The sequence below is a fragment of the Equus przewalskii genome, chromosome 22, assembly GCF_037783145.1.
Source record: "Equus przewalskii isolate Varuska chromosome 22, EquPr2, whole genome shotgun sequence".
Classification (NCBI taxonomy): domain Eukaryota; kingdom Metazoa; phylum Chordata; class Mammalia; order Perissodactyla; family Equidae; genus Equus; species Equus przewalskii.
In genome coordinates, this window is record NC_091852.1 from 38,049,283 (window position 1) to 38,072,716 (window position 23,434).

General features: G+C 37.7%; 1 protein-coding gene across 10 annotated transcripts in view; it reads left to right on the forward strand.

The window, feature by feature from the left end:
* Nucleotides 1-23,434, forward strand: part of FOCAD (focadhesin) — a 270,485-nt gene that overhangs the window by 17,021 nt on the left and 230,030 nt on the right. For 9 of the 10 annotated variants that reach the window (XR_011531312.1, XR_011531311.1, XM_070589694.1 and 6 more), the window contains exons 2-4: nt 10,662-10,750; nt 13,770-13,844; nt 16,073-16,227. Coding sequence is in view for 6 of the 10 variants with exons in the window: in XM_070589689.1 (XP_070445790.1) it covers nt 10,662-10,750; nt 13,770-13,844; nt 16,073-16,227 (319 nt within the window). In the remaining 4 variants the exon portion in view is untranslated. Of the gene's footprint in view, nt 1-9,428; nt 9,571-10,661; nt 10,751-13,769; nt 13,845-16,072; nt 16,228-23,434 lie in introns of those variants that run through there. The other variant, XM_070589691.1, reaches the window with a different exon arrangement.

Genomic DNA, 23,434 nt, shown 5'->3' on the forward strand with positions numbered 1-23,434 from the left:
TGAACAGGTACTTGTTGTATGCTAGGGTTATAATGGTCAAAAAGAGAGACCAGGTCCCTGCCTTCAAGAGTTTGCGTTTTACTGGGGGGTGGAGAGGGGCAGCAGAACTGAGTAGACAACAATCATTTGAGATTGCGATAAAAGCTATGAAGGATACCATAGTGGATCACTGCAGGTAGTGGGTGGGGAACTGCTTGAGGCTGGAGGGGTAGGGAAGGCTCGAGGGAAGAGGTGAAAGGAGAAAGGGGTCAGCTGTTTGAACGAGAGCAAGAATACTTGAGGCTGAGGGGCCTGAGAATTCCAGACCTGGACGTGGAAAGAGGTTGAGGGGTTCACGGAGCAAACTGGAGGTCATTGTGGCTGAAGCTTTCTGACTGAGGGAGAGTTGTGAGTCCAAATCATGTGGGACCTTTTGGTTGTGGTAAGGAGTTTGGAATTTATTACAAAGTGCAGTGGGAAGCTATTGAAAGGTTTTCAGCAGGTGAGTTAGAAGTCAACTATATTTTGAATGGGAATCTCGTGTGTTTTCTGACCTTGGGGCTGGTGTCTTATTTCTCCAGCGGGCGACTTACATACAAGATCTCACCCTGGTCTTTGATTAGAGACGATTTGCTTATCACTAAAACTCAAATTCTTTTCTATCATTCATCTCCCTTGCCTATCCCACGTGGTATCAAGGGAGGGAGGAAACACAGATTTTTAGAGTACCTACTGTGTCAAGATGCTCTTGGCTTTCAGGCACACTTCATATTCTTATTCACACCACATTGTGAGGCAGATGTCCCCATATTTCACCAATGAGGAAACAGGCTTCAAGGTAGTAAGTGATTAACCTCAATTTTAATGGCTAGTGCTGGAGCCACGATTTACATCCAGGTTCATGTGTCTCCTGCCTCTAAACCCCGTGCACTTTGCTCTCTTTGTCAGTTTGCTCTGTCATTGTGAGGATAGAGCAATGTAAGAATGTGAGCATAATCAGATTAAAGATGTTTTCTCACCTTCATGATGGACAGTCTTAGGGTTTGCAAAAAAATGTATGAGATTGCTTCACAGTGCACTATTCCTCTTATTTATCTGAACGTTTTCAGATGGTTCTTCTAACAATATGGTGTTTATGCTGTTTTTGTGATTGTGTGCATTCAGGACTGGAATATAGAGATAATCTCCATGTTCATCTTGGGCTACATTGATGTAGTTAACAGTAAGGAAATTTAGTATCTTCTTGTAAAATTCCTTTTCTCATTTTACCTTCAGCTTTTGTTAGTACTAAGAATGCAAGTTGAAATAGCTCAACTATTCCATCCTACATGAATTTAATAGTATAGTTTTCATGAAAAATAAGAAATGAGGTTGATTGGTCAGTATGCAGCGATCAAGAAAAATGTTGCCATTTAACTTGTAATCAGTCTACATAATTCTTTTGAAGAGTAAGAGTTTTTATTTTGGTGTAAAATTATTCAGGAGTCTATATGGGAAAATTATAACGGTTATGTTTTTCCTTTAAAATGGAGGAAGTAAGTTTTTAAATAGTCTAAAGTTAACTCAAGCTATTTAGTTAAATTACATTGACTCTTTTCAATATTACTCTTTCCATAAAGCATTGGTAAGGCAGCTATCAAAGTAATCTTTTATCATTTCTAAAAGTTTCCTAGTTTGTTGCTGCTGACCTTATGGCACCTGTTAATGATACATTTCTACACTTGATTTTATCATCATTAAATCATGATTAAAAAATTTAAAATCATTTTATAAACTTATCATTTAATGATGATTTAAGTTTCAGAAAGTCATATCCTCTGTTTCTAAAGAATGAGTTAGGATCTGAATAAATATTTTCATATTTTGGTGACTTTATTCAAATTATAAAAACATGTTCTTGTGAAAAAATTAGAAAATAGGAACAAGCAAAAATAAAAATCACCCATAATTTATATTTTTGAGGCTTTTCCATGTATATATGTACCCAGACAACCTCGATTTGTATTCCACCTTACTATATGACCTTGGAAAGCTGATTGAACTTCTGTGCCTCAGTTTCTTTTTCTGTAAGATGAGTTCCTATCTCATAGGGTTATTGTCAGGGTTAAATGAGTTAATACAGGTAAAGTGCTTAGAATATTGCCTGGCCCCTAGAAGAACCACATAGTAGGGTTTTGAAATTTATTTTTTCCATAAACAACAGAAATTTAATGCTCACAGTTTTGGGGGCTAGAAGTCTGAGATTAGGGTGCCAGCATGGTTGGGTGAGGGCCGTCTTCCTGGTTCACAGTTGATGACTCCTCTCTGTGTCCTCATATGGTGGAAGAGCTAAAAACTTTTTACTATGGAAATTTTCAAACATATGTAAAAGTAGAATAGTATTATAAACTCCAATATACCAGTCTGTTATCAACATTTTTTTTTCTTTTAAAGATTGGCACCTTAGCTAACAACTGTTGCCAATCTTTTTCTTTCTTTTTTGCTTTTTCTCCCCAATCCCCCCAGTACATAGTTGTGTATTCTAGTTGTGGGTCCTTCTAGTTGTGGCATGTGGGATGCTGCCTCAATGTGGCCTGATGAGTGGTGCCATGTCAGAGCCCAGGATCCGAACTGGCGAAACCTTGGGCTGCCGAAGTGGAGCCTGTGAATTTAACCACTCGGCCACGGGGCTGGCCCCCTGTTATCAACATTTAAACATTCTTGTTTTATCTATCATGCCCTCTTTTTTTATTCCCTTGGAGGTAGACTGGAGTATTTTATAGAATCCCAAATGTCACATACTTACCCCATAAATACTTTGGTTTGTACCATGTTAATATTTGTTAAGAAGTAGATTATTTTACAGAACCAGTGCACAAAATTTGAGTCATTTTTGAGGGGAGGATATACAAGTAAAATACCTCCAAAATACATTCTGTAGTTTCACTAATTTTTAGTTAACTGAATGGTATTTGATATGAGATTATGAATATGGAGATTTTAGCCATTCAGATTAGACATTTATTCATCAGTAAAATCTTTAAAATGATTGGGCATCAGTTTTTTTATGAATACACTGTAAAGATTATTTTGTATCAACATAAAATATTTATTTTAAAAACGTACTAAGTAATTTGAGTGTTCTTTTGGTGGAGCAAAAATATTTACAAATTGTACAAGTGGAAAAAAATGATCTCATAAAGGAGCTAATGTTTTTAGCAATCCAATATGACTTTTATTGACCTCTGTTGATTTTTTCCTTGTTTTAATGGTTCTGTTTTTCCTGCCTATCAATTTTATGGACAATGACATGCTATTGCAGGAAAAAGAAAAAGTCCCTATGCTAACATAAAAGAAGCCAGGGAACAAGGCAGCCTCTACCACATTTCCGCCATCAGAATCTCACGTGCACCTCGTTATAAAGGAGCTAATTTGAAGACTTCTTTCTAGACTTAGATTGGATACTGTAAAAATTCTAGAGATAAATGTCCTTATATTTTTAAAAATAACTGTTTTTCGTCTGTAGTCCTTGGTGTATTTAGCATATACATACATACAAATATAATGACACTTAAAAAAAGAGATTATTCAAGAATAATTGGAGAAAATATTGTTACAAATCAGACATTATTGAAGTTGGTGGTTTTGTTTCTACCTTTAGTGCCTGGTTCTCCTGGACAGCAATCAGTTCTAACTTGGAATTTCCTGCCTTTGATCTTATTTTAGACTCCCATTTCAAAATCTATGAGTAAATAGCATGTGATATAACTGGGAAGGAACTAAATTGTAAAGGCAGGAATTTGATTGCAATTTGATATGTTTTAGCAAATTGCAACCGGTGAGATCATCAGAACTCATAGTCACCTAAATTTGCTCAGCACTTGAATTATAGATCTTGAAATGCCTGGGACGTGATGCAGTAATGTGGAACATGCTGGTCATGCTTCATGTTACTGATGGTCTAGGGAAACATTGGGTTGGAAGTCAAGAAACCTCTCTTCTCACTCCAACTGCCAGGGCAATTTACTTTTTTGGCAAGTTGCTTAACCTCTCTGACATTCAGTTTCTTCATTTCTCCAGTGAAAAAAATTGTGGAAGGGAGATGATCTCAGGTTCACTGTTTTATCAAGGAAGTACTAGCTACTGCAACAAAGAGATCCCAAAATGCAGTGGTTCAAACAAAGAAGTTTCTTCCTCATGTGATAGTTGGAGATCCAGGTATGCAGTTTTGCTCCAAGCTGTCATTTGGGGATCCAGGTTCCTTCCATCCTGTTTTTTCAACAATGTCTAGAGGCATCATCTTCATGCACATGATTGGATCTGAATTATTGTCAAGACCTGGTTTCAGTTGGGAGAGAGTGGAGGAAGCAGGCTCTAGCCTGGAAGTGGCACGTCCAGTCTGCTTAAACGCCCTTAGATAGAACTTGATGACATACTTAGTCATCCCTAAGCATACCTGAGGCCAGGAAATGTAATGAAGATGGTCAGGCTACAGTTTTATTAATATAGAAGAAGGGGAGCACAGATACCAAAGGATAGTTAGCAGTCTCTGCCACACCTATGCAGTTTCTGCTTTCTCTGATTATAATAGTGACCATGTGGCTCTGTCGTCCCACTTAGTTGCCCCCTACCTTGGCTTGATTTTGAAATTACTGGCTGACGTAAAAGTATTTTCTACTCTAAGCTTAATTTAACAATGACTTAGTGTTCTCTTTGAGAATGTAATGATTAAAAATTACTGTTTTCTTACACTTGGTCTTTAGTGTTAAAATCTTTCCATTGTTATTTCCCCATGATCTTTCCATTTTTATGAATCATAGTTAGGAGGGCTCTAATGGTCTTGTCCTGTTAATTTGAGAATACAGGTGGCAGCTGATTGTGAAGCTTTTGAAGCAAGAGCTGAGGCTAAGCTTAAATTTCTAGCAGGTGTCAGGATTTAATACAGGGTTATGAAACAGAACCCAGATGTGAGATCCTGGCAGATAGAGAAGATGTGGAGAAATACTTAGGGATCGAGAGGTGGTAGGTGAGAAGCTAAGCAGGCAGAAGGACAAGGGATATATAACTATTGGACAGCAGAGCAGTATGGGTAGCTGAAAAGTATAGAGTTTTTCTTTCTAAGAGACAGGGACAAGTATCTAGGAGAATCTGGAATGTACTTCTGGGCCACAGTCTTGATAAACTTGTAAGATTAGCTCAAATTTATTGATGGTGCTCATCAGCTTTTCTATTAGCCGTTCAAAAAAAGTAATAGCAAAGAAAAAATTGTCAAAATATGTGTTTAAAATCTTCAGGCTGATGGTCCATAGCTTAATTTGTTGAGGAAGAAACTAAATAAATACATAACTGATAATTGGAATAGTTGATAGTGTTAGAAGGAAAAAAGTCCTAAATTTTGTGTCTGAAACATAGGGTCCCATTAATATGAATGTAGTATATATATTTTATCAGTCTGCTGATGACATTGCCCACATAAACTGGCTTCAAGAATGTACTGTCTACACCCTGACTTTACCTACACTGCTGCCCTGAGTGTTTCCTGTATAGAAATTTGGTAGTCAGCAGTGCTCAAAGTCAAGTCATTCTCTTGAAAGACTTTCTCATACACTCCCCGCCACCCCCACTTCCCTGCATAATACCTCTCCTGGGTTCCCATACCACTTGTGAATATAATTAGATAGGTTTAGTCTTGTTTTTCAGATTGTGCCCTTCATTTGAAGTTTGACACTAAGCACTTCTGTGTGGTATATAGTCATATATTTTCGTATCCTAGAGAAGCTGTTGAGAAAGTCGAAAACCTAAGGTGCTTTATCTGTCTACTGCTCCTTTATTACCTCTAGAGGACAGCTGATAGATTTGTTTTCTTGGAAGTATTCTTATGGGACTGAAACACCTTGGCAGATAAGATGATAATTGCTTAAGTTAAACAAATGCTTTGATTCACTTGGAACTTAAAGACCTCATTAAAAATTCTCTCTCTGATTTAGATTTAGACAGACAAAACAGGCACCCTGACAGGTTGGCGATAAATCTTTTAAAATCAAACACTCTTTTGTCACATGTGGTTTATGGAGCATATTGTGACTGGTTTCCTTTTAACAAAGAATGGCATGCTAAGAAATAATATATAAACTGTTTTCTTTAATGTATAAAATGCTCAAGGGAAGTTGAGATTAAAAATAAAGTAGGACACATGCTACACTGCCAATGCTAAAGCAAACACGTGTACTCTTCTTTGAAATTCCCGAAAAGAATAGGATGTTTTGATACCTTGAAAGGCCAAATGGTTGTGATTAACCTTGAAAAATAAGTCTCCAGCAGATGGAAGATACTTGCAATTTGTAGTCCACGGATAGCAAATCAAAGATGATATCAAATCTTATTGTAGCTTGGGTAGTGGTTTTGAGAATGGTTAATGGCCATTTGTTAGGAAAGATAAAATCACTGTAGATTTAAAAAAACGTATTCATTCTGTAAAGTGTCACACTGAAATAAGGGCTATCTTTTGTAAGCTTAGATATTTGTCATCTGTGCTTAGGTAATTTTGATGAAAACAGTGCTCTTGTGCTCCATTGGCCCACCTCCTGGAGACAGTCATCTCTCTGAATGGTTCAGCTCCTTTGCTGCCATAATAAGCTATTTGCCTAAGCAGATACTCATCTGGTCCCCAAAGTATTTTGGAATTCCAGCATTGTGGGCCTGGATCAGAGTAGAGCTCCACATTTTCTTCTATTTAGCTCTATCACCGCTGACATTTGGATAAGTCTGTTCTGTGATGCATCGATAACCATCTGCTTCTCTGCATACTCTAAAGTCTACTTTCTATTGAGTTAGATTAGACCCTCAGAAAACTCTGTACTTGGACCCCATTAGCTGAGACTCTTGCTGAACTACATGTTATGTTATGCCCATGGCTTTATCCAGGGTTTGTTTAAAAAAGAAGTAATATAAAATTTCCTTTTGCTTTATGTTATTGAGAATATGGCTTATAATAGCACTCTGTATTCCATCTATAAAGCCTAATGTGAGAAATTTCCTTCAGAGTTTAGGGACACAAAAAAATTTATTTTCTTTGATAAAGGATACTTTTCCATCTTATAGATATTGAGCAATGTCTAATTTACCTTTTTAATGTAGTTACTTGTGTCTGAAAGCACAGGGAAAATTTGGATGTCAATTGTGTGTCAATAAATTGTATAAATTAATTTAAAAAATAGTCATCATGTAAACCAGGAGTCAGCAAACTGTGGCACACCTGCCTCCTGTTTTTGTAAATAAAATTTTATTGGAGCACAGCCATGGTCATTTTTTTATATATTGTCTGTGGCTGCTTTCATGCCACAATGGCAGACTTGAGTAGTTTCTGTCTGACTCTACAGAAAAATGTTTCCAATCCATTGTAAATAGTCACATGATGGTCTGGGTCAGACCAAATGCAATAGTACTAAAGGAATGTGAAGCAAGGTGGTTACTATACGATGTGGCTACTTAGGAAAGAGAGGATGTGCTGTGAAAGGAATTTCATCTTTAAATGGCAGGAACATGTAGAGAAGGGCGTTTTATGTGGGAGAGAACAGCATAAGTAAAATCCCTTAGGAATGAGGAGATTTTGAGTATGTGGGACTATTTCAAAAACCGTTTTAGCAAGATTGGAATTAGATAGCAGTGAAAATGAAGTTGAATGGGTGAGACTGTTGTTGGCGGGCTTAAAAGCTAGGAATCTGAATTTGCGTTTAATCTGACAGGGTACTGAAAGCCCACTATGAATTCTTCACAGGGAAATGATGTGATGGAAGTAACATTTTAGGACAGTTAATCTGACAGCAGTTTGTGGGATGAACTCAAGCTTGGCGAACCCTAAGACTCAGCGGTTACTGGAGTAAGCCTGGCATGAGGAACTAAGATGAATATAGATATGGAGAGGAATGGTAGACTCTGAGATGCTGGAAAGAATGCAGCTGACATTGTGACTGACTAGATTTAGAGAATGGTTGTGAGAGGAGAATTTGGAAAAGATCAACTGAAATGTGAACAGTTTTTATGAGAGAAAATATGTGTTTTGTTTTTGACATCTCCAATTTCTGGTGTTTTAGAGCCTTGGAGAGTAGGGAAGTGTTTGGAGGTATGGACTAGACGAAGGCTCTGGGGGAGTTTACATGAAAGGAAGAGAGCACAGGGCAGAGAGGCTTGGGTTGCCTTCCTTCTGGAAGGAAGACGGAGTGTAAAGAGCAAAGTGGACAAAGGAATAGGAGGACTTGGGAGAGCAGTGTTCCCCGGTGTGTATCCTAGGAAAGGCTTCTTGTATAGACTGTTAACAGATATCCCTTGAACAAAGGGTGCCATGGCCAAGTAAGTCTGGTAAACTCTAGTTTAAGCAAAGTTAAACTTGCTTTAGAACCTCTCAGATTCTTTAGTAATATGGGCCATTATTTCTATCTCCAACTAAGATCTGTTTCTCCAAGTGTGGATTCATGTATCCAACTTTCTACCCGACATTTCCACTTGGTTATCTGTTAGGCATCTAAAACTTACCTGTCCAAAACGGAATTCCTTGTCTTCCCCCACAAAACTTATTTCCCGATTTCAGTTGATGGCAACTCTGTCTTTTCCTTTTAGTAAAAAATGCCATGTAAGTAATATATCAATTATTTTCTTTAATGTGTAAAATGCCCAAAGGAATTGAGATTAAAAATAAAGTTGCTCAGATCAAAAACCTTGGAGTCATCCTTGATCCCTTTCTTTTTCCTCTTTCTCATCCAATTCATTAGCAGCCACACTGGCTCTACTTTCAAATATATGCTCTGTCTGGTCCCTTCTCACCTCAAGTGATTCTGTTCAACTCTTACCACTTTTTTCTATAGTAGTTTCCCATTTCACTAAGGATAAATTTATCAGTCCTTCCAGTGGCCTCTAAGGCCTTTTATGATCTGGCTTCTAGTTGACTCTGATTTATTGTTCTCTTCCTCCTTTACTCTGCTCCTGATTCATCTCTTTCTCTTTCTGAAACAGAACTTAGGCGCTTTATTAGCTTAGGGCTTTTGCACTTACTGTTTCCTGTGTCAGTGGCACTTTCCCCCAGATATCCGTATGGCTAACTAACTCTCAAATGCCACCTTCTCGGAAAGATACTTTGACCACCATGTTTAAAATAGAAAATGTGTCCTTGCTCTATTTCTCATCCCCTTTACTCTATCTGTGTTACTTTTTTTTCCCCCACAGCACTTATCACCTTCTAACATATTGTATTTAAAGTAATATTTGGTTTTTTATTTACTGTCAGCCTCTTCCTACTAGACTGGGAGCTTCATGAGTGTAGATATTTTTGTCTGTTTTGTTCACTGATGTAACTCAGGCACCTGGAGCAGCGCCTGACACAGCATAGACACCTAATAAGTGTTTGTAAAAGGAGGGACTGAATCTTTAAGATGGCAATGTATGTCCTCATAAAGTCCTTTTTCTCCTCCCGTGGAGATCTCTTTATCCTGGGTTTCCCAGGGACACACTTTGGGAAATTCTGCTGTGATGTCTGTGGAATTCAACAGAGAAGAAAATTCCAAGAATGGTGAAATTGACACAACTGGGAAGTTGAAGAAATTTTGACCTCTTAAGCGAGTGAGTAGATTAGATAGGGAGCATGGTTTGCAGTCGTAGATGTTTCAGTGCTGTGACATGTCAAATTCAAGGGAGTAAAGTCGGACATAGCTGTTGAAGAAGAAAGCTAGGCTAAATTGTCCATTCAGGGAGTTTAGCTTTGGAAGAAAGGGAGGAAAGTTGTTAGAAAGAGCTACAGATTCAGCACAGGGTGCCTCCATTTTTGAGCTCAGGAGAGCTTGGTTTTGCTGCCTGTTATTGTTATGGGGTAACCTAGAGTACTGTATTGACATACATTTTTTCTTAAGTTATATTGTAATAAATAGGTGACCTAAATCATCTTCTTTTTGAAAGTAGTGTAATTTGATGGGTTCATTGCTGCGTGGGAATTGGATAAATTGGGATCGTTAGGAAATCCGCTTATTAGTTCTGTGCCTTCAATTTACCACCTGCCCTCCTCCATCCTTTTTGCATGCTTCTTTTTTTTTCTCTTGAGAGCCCAGTAGGAATGAGAGGTGTGATGTAAATATTAAAAATTGGTGCTAATTGCTTGCTTGTTCCTCTTTTAGGAGACCAGCAGTCTGTGTTGATGTGTGAGTTTCTAGGTCATTTCTGTACTTCCTGAAAAGGCTCACCTAGGCTTTACACTTGTCACTAGCAATTGGATTAGTGCTAAAATGAAAGCTTGTACCAAATTGAGCCATAGTTTAAGCAATTTTGTAAAGTTTGCGTCTTTCTGCCTTAGAAGTTTTGATCCATAAAAGAATTAATTTGTATTTCAAACGTGTGGTTGAATTTATAAAGTCATTTTGTTTAGGCTTGAACTTTTGGATTTTTTTTTTGTTTGTTTCTGTAGTGTGAATTCATCTGTTTCGTGGTTAGCTCTAATGGGAAAAACCAAGAGCTGTTGGGTATTTTTAGTTTATTTATCAATCATGGCGTTTAAGGCCTGAAGCGGTTAACAGGGAAGGATATGCCAAGGATTACTCTGCCGAGCCCTGTGCTTTATTTCCATTGTTGTCTTTGGAACGAATAACGTTCATGTTATTTGAGGAATAATTGGTTTGAACTCCTTTTCCGGACTAACAAATATTCTTTTGTTTTGGTTACAGAATCTGCGTACATACATGTAAGAGAAGCAAAAATGTCAGATGATATCAGGAAAAGGTTTGAATTTCCAAATTCTCTTATCCAATCACAGGTAATTTTATTTATTTATTTTTGCCTCATGGTAACAAGTGAACCTTTTTGGTGGATCATTAATTGAACTTTATATTTTAATATTAAATATTTTATTCTTCTAAATATAGAGATATATATTATTTTATTAAACAACTTTTATGTGAGTTAATTTGAAAATTTATATTTGACACAGGAAAGTAAATATTGAAATTGGCCAATCTCAGCTTCTATTTATATCATGCTTTTCTTCTTAGAGATAATAAAACCTTGATTAACTATGATGCCTCTAAATATGTATTTTTTTGGTCTATATTTTTGGGAACAGAAGTAAATGGTTATATGTCTACAGATTATGAGAGAGTAATACTTAAAATATTTAATATTTAAAATATTTAAATATGTACAAATATTAAGAATAATAGATTTTTATAATAATGAAAGCCAGTTAGTAAAATATCCTGGATTAAAACATTTGGTCTGGGGCTGGCCTGGTGGCGCACCAGTTAAGTGCACATGTTCCACTTCGGCAGCCCGGGGTTCACAGGTTCAGAACCTGAGTGCGGACATGGCACCACTTGGCAAGGCATGCTGTGGCAGGCATCCCACATATAGAATGGAGGAGGATGGGCACACATGTTGGCTCAGGGCCAGTCCTCCTCACTAAAAAAGGAGGATTGGCAGCAGATGTTAGCTCAGGGCTAATCTTCCTGAAAAAAAAAATTTTTGGTCTGTGTACTGACTCAGGCAGGAGATTGTGAAAATTTATGTTAGAGGGCTTTTCAATTATTAGAGTTAAAACAAAGATGGTTTTCTGGCTAGCCTTCAGTTAACTAGAAGCATTCTGGTTAATCAAGGTACCGTAATAGTTTACTGTCTTTTCTTGTGAGAGTGAAGCTAAGGGACCAGCAGAAGCCTGTCTGAAGACTTAACAACCTACAGCGTCTGGGATTCTTTCAACAGTTAACTTCGGAGATGCCTGCTGTGGGAATTGACTTAGCTGGGTAGTGGGGAACCCTTCCATGAGGAGTAGAACACTCCTTATGCAAGATTCCCTTCTACCTGACTGGGTTGGAGTCATATCCTGTGCAGCATAGGTCCTTACCATGAAGAAGAAGATGATGGCTGGAAGGATACTGTCCACAAGTTTTATTTTTCTGTGCCTGGAATCCCTTCATTAGCATAGACGGTCAAGAAATGCCTGTGTGTATTACTGTTAAATTAAGTGAAAAGTATATATGCGTTGTTTAGTTTAGAATGTCAGTTTAAACTATTCTGTTATGGAAAATTTAGGTAGCAATGTAGGCTGATTTGTCCTTGGATTTTGTATTTTAAAATAAGTTTAGACTATATTCTCTGATTTTAGAAGGATAAATTGAAAGGGAAATTAGAGAAATTGAACCTGGTGGGCAGTGGGGGATGTTTATCATTAAGCCCATTTTCTTTTAGTCTTTTTTCTAAATATGAAAGGTAGTTTTTTGTCCTTGTTGTGTTGCATATTGGTTTTATTAGGTTCTTGCAATTGTGCCCTGTTCTCTGTGAATATATCTTATTGTTCTTTTGTAACCACTGCTCAGTGTTAGCACCATGTTTCATTGATTCACACACATTTTTTTCACACTTTAATATCTTTGAAATTGGGCTGCATCTAGTAATTGATGATAGCAGTCATTATACAATTGGTATTGCCTGCACAATTGTGAACGTGGCCATCATTTTCCAAATGAGTCTAAGAGAGCTCTTTCATTAATATAAAATCAAAATTCTAAATTGTAAGAAGCATTATATAACATTGAGTAATTGGCAGCCTTTTTTTCTTTCTTAGTAGTACATAAAATAAAGGTACATCTTGTGGTTGATGGCTAGTTACATTCAATGAAATATGGTATATTTTGTAAACAGGAACCAAACTATTCACTGGCCCTTAATTGTTGTTACTATCCTTCTAACTAGGAGGTAAGAGACAGTTAATTGAACTAATCATAATATTCATGTAAATGAGTGAATTGTATTGCAAAACTGAGAATATCCAGCATTGAGGTCTTAAGTCATTTCCAATGTGTGAAATACAGAAAGAAACGAAGAAGTGGGTGCTGTGTTTTTATTTATGTGCGTTTCTGGAGACTTTGCAAGACTGACAGGTATTCATAGCTATATTATACATTAGTCCCAAGTGAAGGACCAACATTTGTCAAAGTTGCAAAGTTTTTCCCAACCCATACACAGAATGGGTGTCATTGTTGCTAGCCTACGGCTTGGCTCTAAGACAGCAATGCTGGGAAGTGCTGAAGAACTAGGAGAATGAGGTGGAGGTAGCAGGAGGTAATGATATTTATGTATTTATGTAATCAACACTCCTGTAAGAGTCTTAGATTTAGTTTTGGGCTTTTTGACCAAAGCAGGATATAGGAAAATTTTAGAGATTTGTAAGACTGAAAGCTTATTAAAAGGCTGAAACCTATGAAAATATAACAAAGAAATTAAATCATAGAGCCTAGAGAAAGAGAATGGTCATGGTCGGGGGAGACCTGTTGGTTCGGATCTGTGTGGGCCATAGTCATAAGGATGGGGATGAGTTTTCTCCATCTTCATTAAGGGCATGATGAAGCATGATTGATTTCATTTAGATGCAAAGATGATTTTAAAAGCTGTGGAGTTTCTCATTTGTCTCATGGTTTGATGGATTAAGCAATCTTAAGTTATCTTCTAATGCTAAGTGACAGCAATTTGAACTGAAAATCCGACAATTTTCTTAACATCTATGAGCTGTAGTTTGCTTATTGAGATTAAAAGTTGGGATAAAATGCTTACTTTGAGGATTATGATGATTCATAATTAGGATAATTCAGTGCCTTCTACATGGTACATATTCAGTGAATTGGATTTTTTTTTTGAATGGGAATTTTCTTTATTACCAATTAAACTGTCTGGCATACTCATACTTCTGTCAACTAGTATTCATATTAGTTACCTTCAAATGCACTATTTGGAGAGAACTAACTTCTGAGGGAATATATTCATTAAGTTTGTTTGTTTTTTAGGCTGTGGGTCACCTTATTGCTGCTGTCCTAAAGGAAAATGTTTTTTCAGACAAGATTCACCAATCCACAAACCAGGTCTGTATTTAACTTTGTGCTATAGTTCTGTTCAGCTCTTGCTGCCAGCTGGATCACATGTATACGTCTTTCGTTTCCCTCACAGTTCAGGTCACTGTAGAAATGATTTCGAACTGTGAGAAGTTCATTGCCTTTTTTTTGGTTTGCCATATTTTCTACCAAATTCTTTTAAATTTTAAAATTTGTTACAACACACTCCAGGAATGAGATACGGAGGTGGTGAAGGGGAGTATTCTTATGGCTATTAATGAAAAATAACATGAATGAAAGGAGGGCAGGCATGCTTTAAAAAGGTTGATAGGGTTACCTCTGAAGGCATATTTATATTTAGTAGAGAAAGTGAACAGAGTGGCTCTGTTTGGGTGTAGGAGATTTCTCACGCTTTAGGTAGCCCCAAATGTGAGTTCTAAGTTGGAAAGGTCATGCATTGACAGTTGGAGCTGGAGGAAAAATTCTGAACCATGCGTAGGGCAGGTGAGTGCTAAGAGTTGAAGCAATGCCAGCTTTACTGAGCTGTATCCCACATGGGTTTTGGTTGACCAGTGGTGTCTATTTTGACGTGCTGGTTGGAAACTCTGCTCAAGTAGTGCTCTAAGGTAAACTCTGTGGAGAACACAGGAGATGGAAATAAGATATATTTTTTTTACGTCAGAAATAAATTGATTTTATTTCTCTCACATTCCTTTTGATTAGCTGCACATTTCTTTACAGCTTCTGCTGACATGTTGAAGTAAGCGTAGGGGCGTACTTCACTAATTGGCATTTATCTGGTGTTTGTATATAGTCATATAAATTAGCTTTTCAGAGAACCCTGAACTTAGTCTTGCCTATAATCATGTTATATACTCTAAGAAGATTTAATGATTTTCCTTAAACTGTCAGGATTTATTGAATATCAAATTCCTGTAACTGAATGTTTCCTCTTCTATTAATAAATGAATGCTTACTTCTGTGAGCTCACAGTATTACCTGAGGCAACAGTTTATTTATTCATTTATTTTGTTTTTCTGCCTTAGTAATGGAGTAATGACATTTAGAACTCTTTGTGTCCATACAGGTGAATAAAATTTCCTTCTGAATAAAAGAAATGGAATATAAATATTCTTTTCCTGCAGTGACTGTTAAATGTATTGTTCTGTTCTAGTGAGCTCTAAGATTGCAAAGGATCTCAGAGCCAGCTACCGTGGGAAGGTGGGCACAATACAATGTGGATTGTCATTCTTTTAGTTATTCATGGGAGCTGGGGAATGTTAATTTTTTTCTCCAAATTATGTATTTCCCTAATAAATTATGTCAGGAGGACGGAAAAATAGCTTCATTATGTGTTCTTTAAGGAAAAAACTCAAACCAAAAAACATCCCCCAAACCATGTGGACTTAACCCACAATATATCCAAATATAGGTTTATCATTAGTAGTGAACCTTTTTGTGGGGGATATGGGGGTCATGGGTTCCTGAGAAAGTTATGAAAGCTAGAACCTCTGCTTTTATAAGATTTTTCAATTTAAAGAACTTATATTTATTTATGTGCCCTCCCAGTGCTTTTCTATCAAAGATGACAGATTGACGGCATGAGAGGAAAAAAGCCACAGTCGCTTTCTTGGGCAAACCAGTTTTTCTCAGCTTTTCTCGGTAGCCGTGGAACCAGCAGCTTGCTGGTCCCCTGTCCTGCTCCTCTCTCTTCCCTCTGGGCCCACATAAGACTTCAATAAATTGGGGCAGGGACATTGTAGGGGGTGGTGGGGTGCGTGTAGGTGACAGAGGTTGGTGGTAGGAGAGCAGGAACATTTTCTGAAAATATAGTTGCCATTTAGGGTTTGAAGCATATGTATGATTGGAGTTCAACATAGAGTAACTGATACGCTGATGTTGTTGGCTGCTGGTTAAATGGCTTGGTTAGAGCACTGTGCTAGTGCCAACTCTGAATTTTGATGCCCTGTTCGTTTTGCTGAGTTGCTCAAGCTCAGGTCATACCTCTCTCTGCAGCCAGCCTTATTTTGCGGTGAAGATACCAGATGAGAGAGAGAGAGAGTTAATATATCAGAACACATCTGTTATCTTTCTTAGAAAACTGACTTTAGTTTATTCTACTAGTGCAGTGACAACAGCAGCATCTTTGTACGGGAAAGCTAGCCTACTGGGAACGAATTACACTTTGATGAACGGCTGGGGCTCTACATGCGTTGCTGCTCCTCAGAAGTATCTTTTAATCACTGGTTTGATTTCAGACGCCTGCACTGAACTTGCTGTGGGAGAAGTGTTGCAGTGACAACGTCGTGGTTCGGACAGCCTGCTGTGAGGGTCTGGTGGCACTGGTTGCTCAGGAGCATGCTGAGTTCAGCTATGTTCTCAATGGGATACTCAACCTGATTCCATCCACCAGGTACTCTTTCCTTCGTGCTTGATCAGTTAGCAATTAAGTTTTTAGGAAATAATTCACTGATTTTCCATTAAGGGTCAATATTCACCCTACTTGCCGCTTGTTTTTCTTTCCTTTAAAATGTCGTGCAGTTGATACTTCGTATATGGTGACAACATGCTAATTTAAACTGTAGTTTTGGAATTTATGGTCATCTGCTGTCCTTAAGTTTTGGGGCTTTACTTAAATTTGTTATTGCTCTCTTTTAATGAAGAAAATAGCTAAGTATTTTATAATTCACAATTGCAGTGCAAATTCTATTTCCACGGTGGTAAAGTTTATACACTGTACTGGCAATACTTGGTCAGCCTTTGGCATTGGTGTATGTGTTAGAAAATAATAGCACTGATTTCTTTAAAAGTATTTTGTGATTTAGACATGTCTTCCCCCGATTATTCTAAGTAAACAATGTTTTGTTCTTTGGATTTGTTTGTCATGACCATATTTATTCCACTCATAGACTGAGGATAATGACGTCATAAGGGATTAAAAGGACCTACTCCATTCTGAGATGGTCAAACAGGACATTCGATCCATCCCATGGAAGTGAACATTTCTTGTAAAATACTCCCTGAAAAGGAGATGCCACTCTGTGCTTCAAGGGATGGTCTTGATCTATATGCCCTCAATTTTGCCCTTTTTAAATCATTTGGGCTTCTGCCTGCTTCTCCCAACTCTCACCCAGCTCCTGCCTCCTTCTTGGTGGGGTTACTTGTTCTCGCAGTGTTTTTTACTCACCTTTATTGTAGTATCATTTGAGCTGAGTACTTAATCTTTCTTTTCTGCCTCCGGTGGAGAAGGAGTACAACTGTAACTATCAGTCTGTGGAAGATGCCTTCCTGGGCTTGAAGTCTGTTAGGTTAAATAATCTCTGGCCTTAGAAGCTTCCTTCACAGATCTTATTTTGTTCCCTCACATCATCTCATTGTGTCTTTTGGAACCTTGATTTTTCTTTATATTCTGCTATATTCTGCCTTGTATTCAGTTATGAGTCCAAACCTTCAGTGTAGTAGATATGCCCTTCCCACGCTAGCTCCACCCCTCAACATGCATTCCTGCTGTGAACCCTGTCTCTTGCCATAAACGTGTCCACTATTCCAGAGCCCTGGCATGTGCTCCACGTCTGCATGGAATGTTCCTTCCCCTTCTCTTTCTGACATCATCTTCTTCATCCTTCAAGGCGCAGCTCAGATGTCACCTTTCCTGCTTAGACACTTTCCTCATCTCAGCTGGCCTACTTGCTCTTTCACAGTATTGTTTTTGTTAACCTGTATTTTTGTATCTAGCACACGCTTTAACAGTTAGTAGATGGCCAACTATTTCTGAATAATTAAGGGTTTGATCAGCCTAAAAACTTACGCATTTTCTGTTTTTCTTTGCATCCATGTGCACAAGCGCATCTACGCATGCACGCGCGCGCGCACACACGCACACACACGCACACACACACACCCTTTAGAAGGATCCTATGTATACCCATAAAAGAGTAGTTTGGAGGAGGCTTTTAAAAAGTTAAGTTTTAATGTGTGCCTTTTTTTTCTCACTTGTTGCTTGACTTTAAGCTAGCCAACTGGGTTTTGCCTGTCACTTTTTGTCAGTGCAGTTAATGGTATTTGTTTCCATCTAAATAGTTCTTAAATGCCTTAAAATTCACAAACATAAAACCTACTTGCATTGTGTAGTTGTACAATTTATATTCAAAAGTAAGAGTGTCAGCAGCCAAGGAGGCCAGGGTAATGTTTCTGGCTATGTAAGGGAGAATTAGGGCGGGTTAGATTCTATCTTTAATTCCAGAAGATCATGTTAGAAAATTGTGCTCGTGTGGGATATCGTTCACACGTTAGTATATGTCCATCACCACTATTTAAACTGAAAACCGTAAGCTTTACTGATAGTGAATTAGCATGCCATCTGTATATATTATAATTTGCCAGTAACCTTAGATTTCTTTGGATTTAAAAATATATTCTTTGAATAGGCAATACATTCACATGGTAAAAAATTCAAAAGGGTATATGAGGCAAAGTTTCCGTCCTACTCCTGTATCTCAGTGTTTCTCCTCAGAGGGAAAACATCTACCAGGTCTTATTATCTTTTAAAAATGTTGTATGCACATATAACTGAAAATTTATGTATATATTTTTCCTTTTTTAAAAAACAGAATTAGTAGCCTACTATGTATAGTATTCTTTATTTTGCATTTTTTTTAGTGAAAAAACATAGCTTGGAGATTATTCTATAACATACATCAATGCTTTCTAATTTTTTTTCCAGCTGCAGAATACTCCTTTTCGTGAATGTGCCATAATTTCCCAATTCTCTATTGATTTCAGTTATTTGTAGTTTCAAACAGTGCTTCAGTGAATAATCTTACACGTATAAGTGACCATTAGTTTTCAAGTCTTTGGAAATATGATAAGCTATGGAAGAAAGCCTTGACTTTTACAGTAAGCAACTATAGGAATTTTAACAATTAAAGGATACTGGGGAAAAAATTTTTTTAAGAAGTTTCCCATCTGAGAATGTTCATATTATCTGAGTTGGTAGCCATAGGGTGATGTAGACAGAGGAGACCCTGAATCTAACCATTTAGTTTTTGAATCAATTTGATTGTGAAATGTGTTATATATGTGCTCAGTTTTCTTTATTGTTGCTAGTAGAGGTAATAATTATTTGTGTGTCAGAAAACAGAATTTTCTTCATTTGCTTTATTTCAAGTAGCAGAGCTTTGTGGTTTGTAGTGATTACAAAGACTATGCTTTGCATTGTTTATGTCTTAAAAAAAGCAAATGACAATCAAATTTAAGAAATTAAATTTAATTTAACTGAAAACAGCAGACCCAAACAGCCTCCTCCTCCAAAAGCTTCTCAGGGAATTTTTTGGGACAGAAAACCATCTTTATCTTCGGGATCTAAGAGCAGAATTGACTTTGTCATTTTCCTGTGCTTCCTGGCTGAGAAGTATTTAAATTTCTACCTGTCTCTAGATTTCTCTTCTTAAAAAAGAGGCTTGTCAGAATCTAGAGGCACCTTGTGAACAAAGCCACACAATGATTGGCCATCTTTGATTTAGAAAAATAATTCTAAAACTTGATGTTTTTGTTTTGGCTACTTACTAGCCTAGCATCCTTTAGGAACAGAGAGAGAGAGGGAGAGGGGCGAGGGAAGAGGGGAGAGGAGAGAAAGGAGAAGGGGAGAGGAAGGGGGGGCGCGGAGGGAGAGAGAGATTGAGATTTAGACAATGTAGCTTCTGGAGCTTTCTCAGCATTGCAGCAAATGTTGAAAGCTGCAAGGAAAGATGGGAGGGAAAGTCAGTGAGATTGTCTCCTTGCCTTGTAACCTGCTCTTTGGTCCTTTGCAGGTCTAGTCTATGAAATTCCCTTGGAACGTGTATGTAAGGCTCCTTACCTCAAACCCAACCCACCAGTGGAGAAACATTGGTGTAGAGCTTGCTACATTGTATAGTCTGATGTTCAAAAAGACTTGACATTTGCAAGGCTCTGCTTGTCTAAACTTCAGGGAGTGGCTGGGAAAGTGTCTGGCTCTGTTTGAGACACTGTTCTCTTCAAAGGAAGAGTTTGATGTCCAAGAGTGTTCTCAGTTCAAAGCTGAGGCAACATGAAACAATTGTAAACTCGTTTTTATAGCTTCTGTAAACAAAGAAATGGATTTAAGAGGTCTAAAATGTTCTTTTAATCAGTAAGGAAATTTGAAAAAAAATTAGTCCCTAGGGAGGGTGAAGGAAAGAAGGGGACCACAAAGGAAACTCAGTAAGGAAATCATTATCGCTAGTTAAATGTAAATTTTGAAATTAACCAAAACTGAAATTAAAGCGAATGACACATAGTAGCATGTGCTTTTCTTGTCCGTTAAGGAACTGCTTGTTTTAAGTTTAGATTGTTTTTGGTTTTGCTGTTTGTTTTTGTTTTTACATTGAATTCATGCTGAGATAAAGATTCCCAAAGCAAGGAGTTTCCCTGTTTTTCTTTCCTTAGATTTTTTCCCCCTTAACTGTGCTAACTTCTAGAAAGCTCGTGCAGCCATTGTTATAGTTGCTTAGTAACCGGATTGTGAATAAAAACCATACTCTCCTGTGGAACCAGGTATTCAGTTTTTGATATTGAGGTGTCATGACAGGCTGTAATTTCAGTTCAACTGCTTCCCCAACCCCCTCTTTTAAAAAATGTGTTTGGTAGGGAGGTTATGCTCTAGATAAACTAGGCTAGCTCTTGATTTCTGTGCCTTTTGTGCTTCCAAACAGGGAATGGATCTGCAATTTGTGTATTTGGGGGAAAATAAAGTGTATTAAGGTATGAGAGATTAAAGTCTATTTTCTGAGATTCCTAAAATCTACTTTTAAATGAAATTTGGCATAAATTATTAAAAATGTGCATAGTGGGTCCTGACTAAAGCTGTTGGATTCAGTAAGTCTTTGATCATGGATTGATGAAGATCGGTTTTGGTAAAATGATTCTGAGAAGTATCTCGATGTAGATTTAGAGTAATCTAGTGAGAAAATTCTTGTCTCTCAGGGTCTTGTCTTTTATTGATGACTTTTTCTGTGGGAAACTTAATTGGCTTTGTTATCATGTAGGAAATGGCTAGCAACTGAGGAGATCTGTATTCTTATCTTGTATTATTGAAGATTTTCTGTACTTTTTAGCTTCTTTTTCTTTATTTTATTTGGCAAAAGAAGAAGAACCAAAGAAGGATGGCTTTATGAGGTTTCCTCTAAGGTTCAAGGAAGACAGTCTTAGCATGCTTTCCTCTGCAGCTGGGTGTCAGAGTATTTTGCCTGAATTTGAGATGGTTTCAGGGTTTATATCTGCATCGGTATTATTTCTCATTTCACGCAAGTGACAGAATTACTAGACCGTGTCTGTTTCCCCATCTTGTCTTTTAAATATTCCTTTAAGCGTTTTAGCTTGTTTCCAGATGTTCTCCTTTCTTTTTTTCCAATCCTTTTTCTTTAAAATCCCAGAATCTTTTTCAGCTTGCAGCTCCTAACCAGAAAAGTGATTCCAGCCACTTTTCTCATCTAGGACATTCTGCCTTATTTCTTCTTAAGTTAGTTGATCTGGTTGAAGGCTTTGTTTGTCACAAAATCTTTCATTGTAAGAGTCGTGTGTGTATGCTGAGATGTTTCTAGGTGATTTAAGAAAAGTGACTGCCTAGCACATGTTACTTTTATAATGGAAAAATGCTTCAGAAGATAGAAGGTTATTTTCTGGTACTTAGAAGACAAGTGAGTGTGCAGAACTTTCTCAAGCAAAAGCTCAATAGCATTCCATCTCTGAGATTTTTTTCAAGAAGCATTACTTTTGTCATTTATTCAAGCATGGGTTCCCCAGAACTGTTTTTTTATTTCTTCCCTCTCTTCCTGGCTCTCTTTGTCTCTCCCTCTCTCTCTCATTTCTCATATAATTTTATAACAGATTTAGAGATGATTTCATAATTAATCTAGTATTTAACATTCTCTTATTTGCTGGTGACTTGCTGTGCTTAAGGCTGACTAATTATCCTTTCCAGTTAAAAAGGGACTCGGTCACATTTGTACTATTTTTCCCGTGATACCTAGAGATGTCCCCTTTTGGGATATTTGTGTCATTCTCTTCAACTCAAAACATTGTTATTCTGATCCCTGGTCAAAAAATTAGTCTGGGTACTTCCTTGGACTTCATATTTGGAATATTTCAAAAACAAAGAACCAAGCATTAATTGTAGTCTTTCCAGAAGGAGATTGACCATACATGAGCAGTGTTTAATGTTGTAATCAAATAAACGCCAAACAAAGGAAAACTGATACATGTTATTCATATGCACAATAATAATTCTGCTATTTTTACCTAGTGAAAAGCCATTTGAGGGGATGGTTTTAATAGTATAGTTTGTACAGCTTGACCAAAATTTTTTCTTTTCCTTTTTTTTGGGAATATTCAACATCATTATTGACCCATACTCCCTCTCATGGTAAGATGTAGGTCTTGGCTTTATACCCAGTGAAAACTGAGGCTCTATTTTGCATTTTGTCTTGCTGCTGCACTTGTAGCTCAAGCCTGAAGTTTCCTTTGCTCTCTCTTATGAGGGTTCTTGAGTCAGTTCCACTTTTCCTGGCACCCACTCAAGGGAGGACTTACTCCAGGTGATTTTTACTGAAGGGCTTTTGACTGCAGGTTCCTGAGTGTGTTAGGATTCTTTGGGCTACAAGTTACAGAAACTCACTTGGACTAGTTGGAGCATTAAAGGGTGATTTTTGTTTTTTTGATAAACAGCTTGTCTCATGGAACCCAAGAACAGGGATATACCTAGAACTCAGAAACACTTTGGATACAGGCTGTGTGTTTTTCCTCTCTTTCTGCAGACTGACTTTCTCTGTTTCCTGGTTCACAGGGCACCTGGGTTAACATCTTTCATGTATAATAGACAGCCAGTCTGAGACTGGAATTTCTTGGCCACAGTTACAGCTTTCCAAGGGTAAGACCCAGCATGTGTGAGTCTGCCCTACCAGGGACTCAGTATTAGTTTTCTAGGGCTGCTGTAACAAATGGCCACAAACTTGGTGACTTAAGACAACAGGAATTTCTTATTTCCCAATTCTGGAGGCCAGAAGTCTAAACCGCAGTGTCAGCAGGACTGATTTCTTCTGGAGACCGGGAGGGTCCATGTTATGCCTCTCTCCTAGCTTCTGACGACTGCCGCCAACCCTTTGTGTTCCTCGGCTTGTGGTTGTATAATTTCAATCTCTGCCTCTTTCTTTTCATGTTCTTCCTCTATGTGTGTCTCTGTGTCTCAAATCCTCCTCTCCTGTCTCTTATGAGGATGCCAGTCATTGGTTTTAAGGCCTAATCAGGATGATCTCATCTCGGGATCCCTTAAATTATATTTGCAAAGGCCGTCTTTCCAAAAAGTCACACTCACAGGTACCAGGGGTTAGGACTTAGATGTATCTTTTGGGAGACATAATCTAATCCTCTACAGGCTGTGTCTTCGTTATGTGAACATATGTATGCTAGGATCCCTTCTAGAGTAACCATATGAATGGGGAAGGAATGGTAATTCCCAAAACAGAAAGGAGATCGGGACATTATTCCCAAAGAGTCTTCTGTACTGGGATTGTACCTGGGGGAAAGCCATGACTTGGAAATATCTCTCAGCCTCTCAGCCCAGCTCT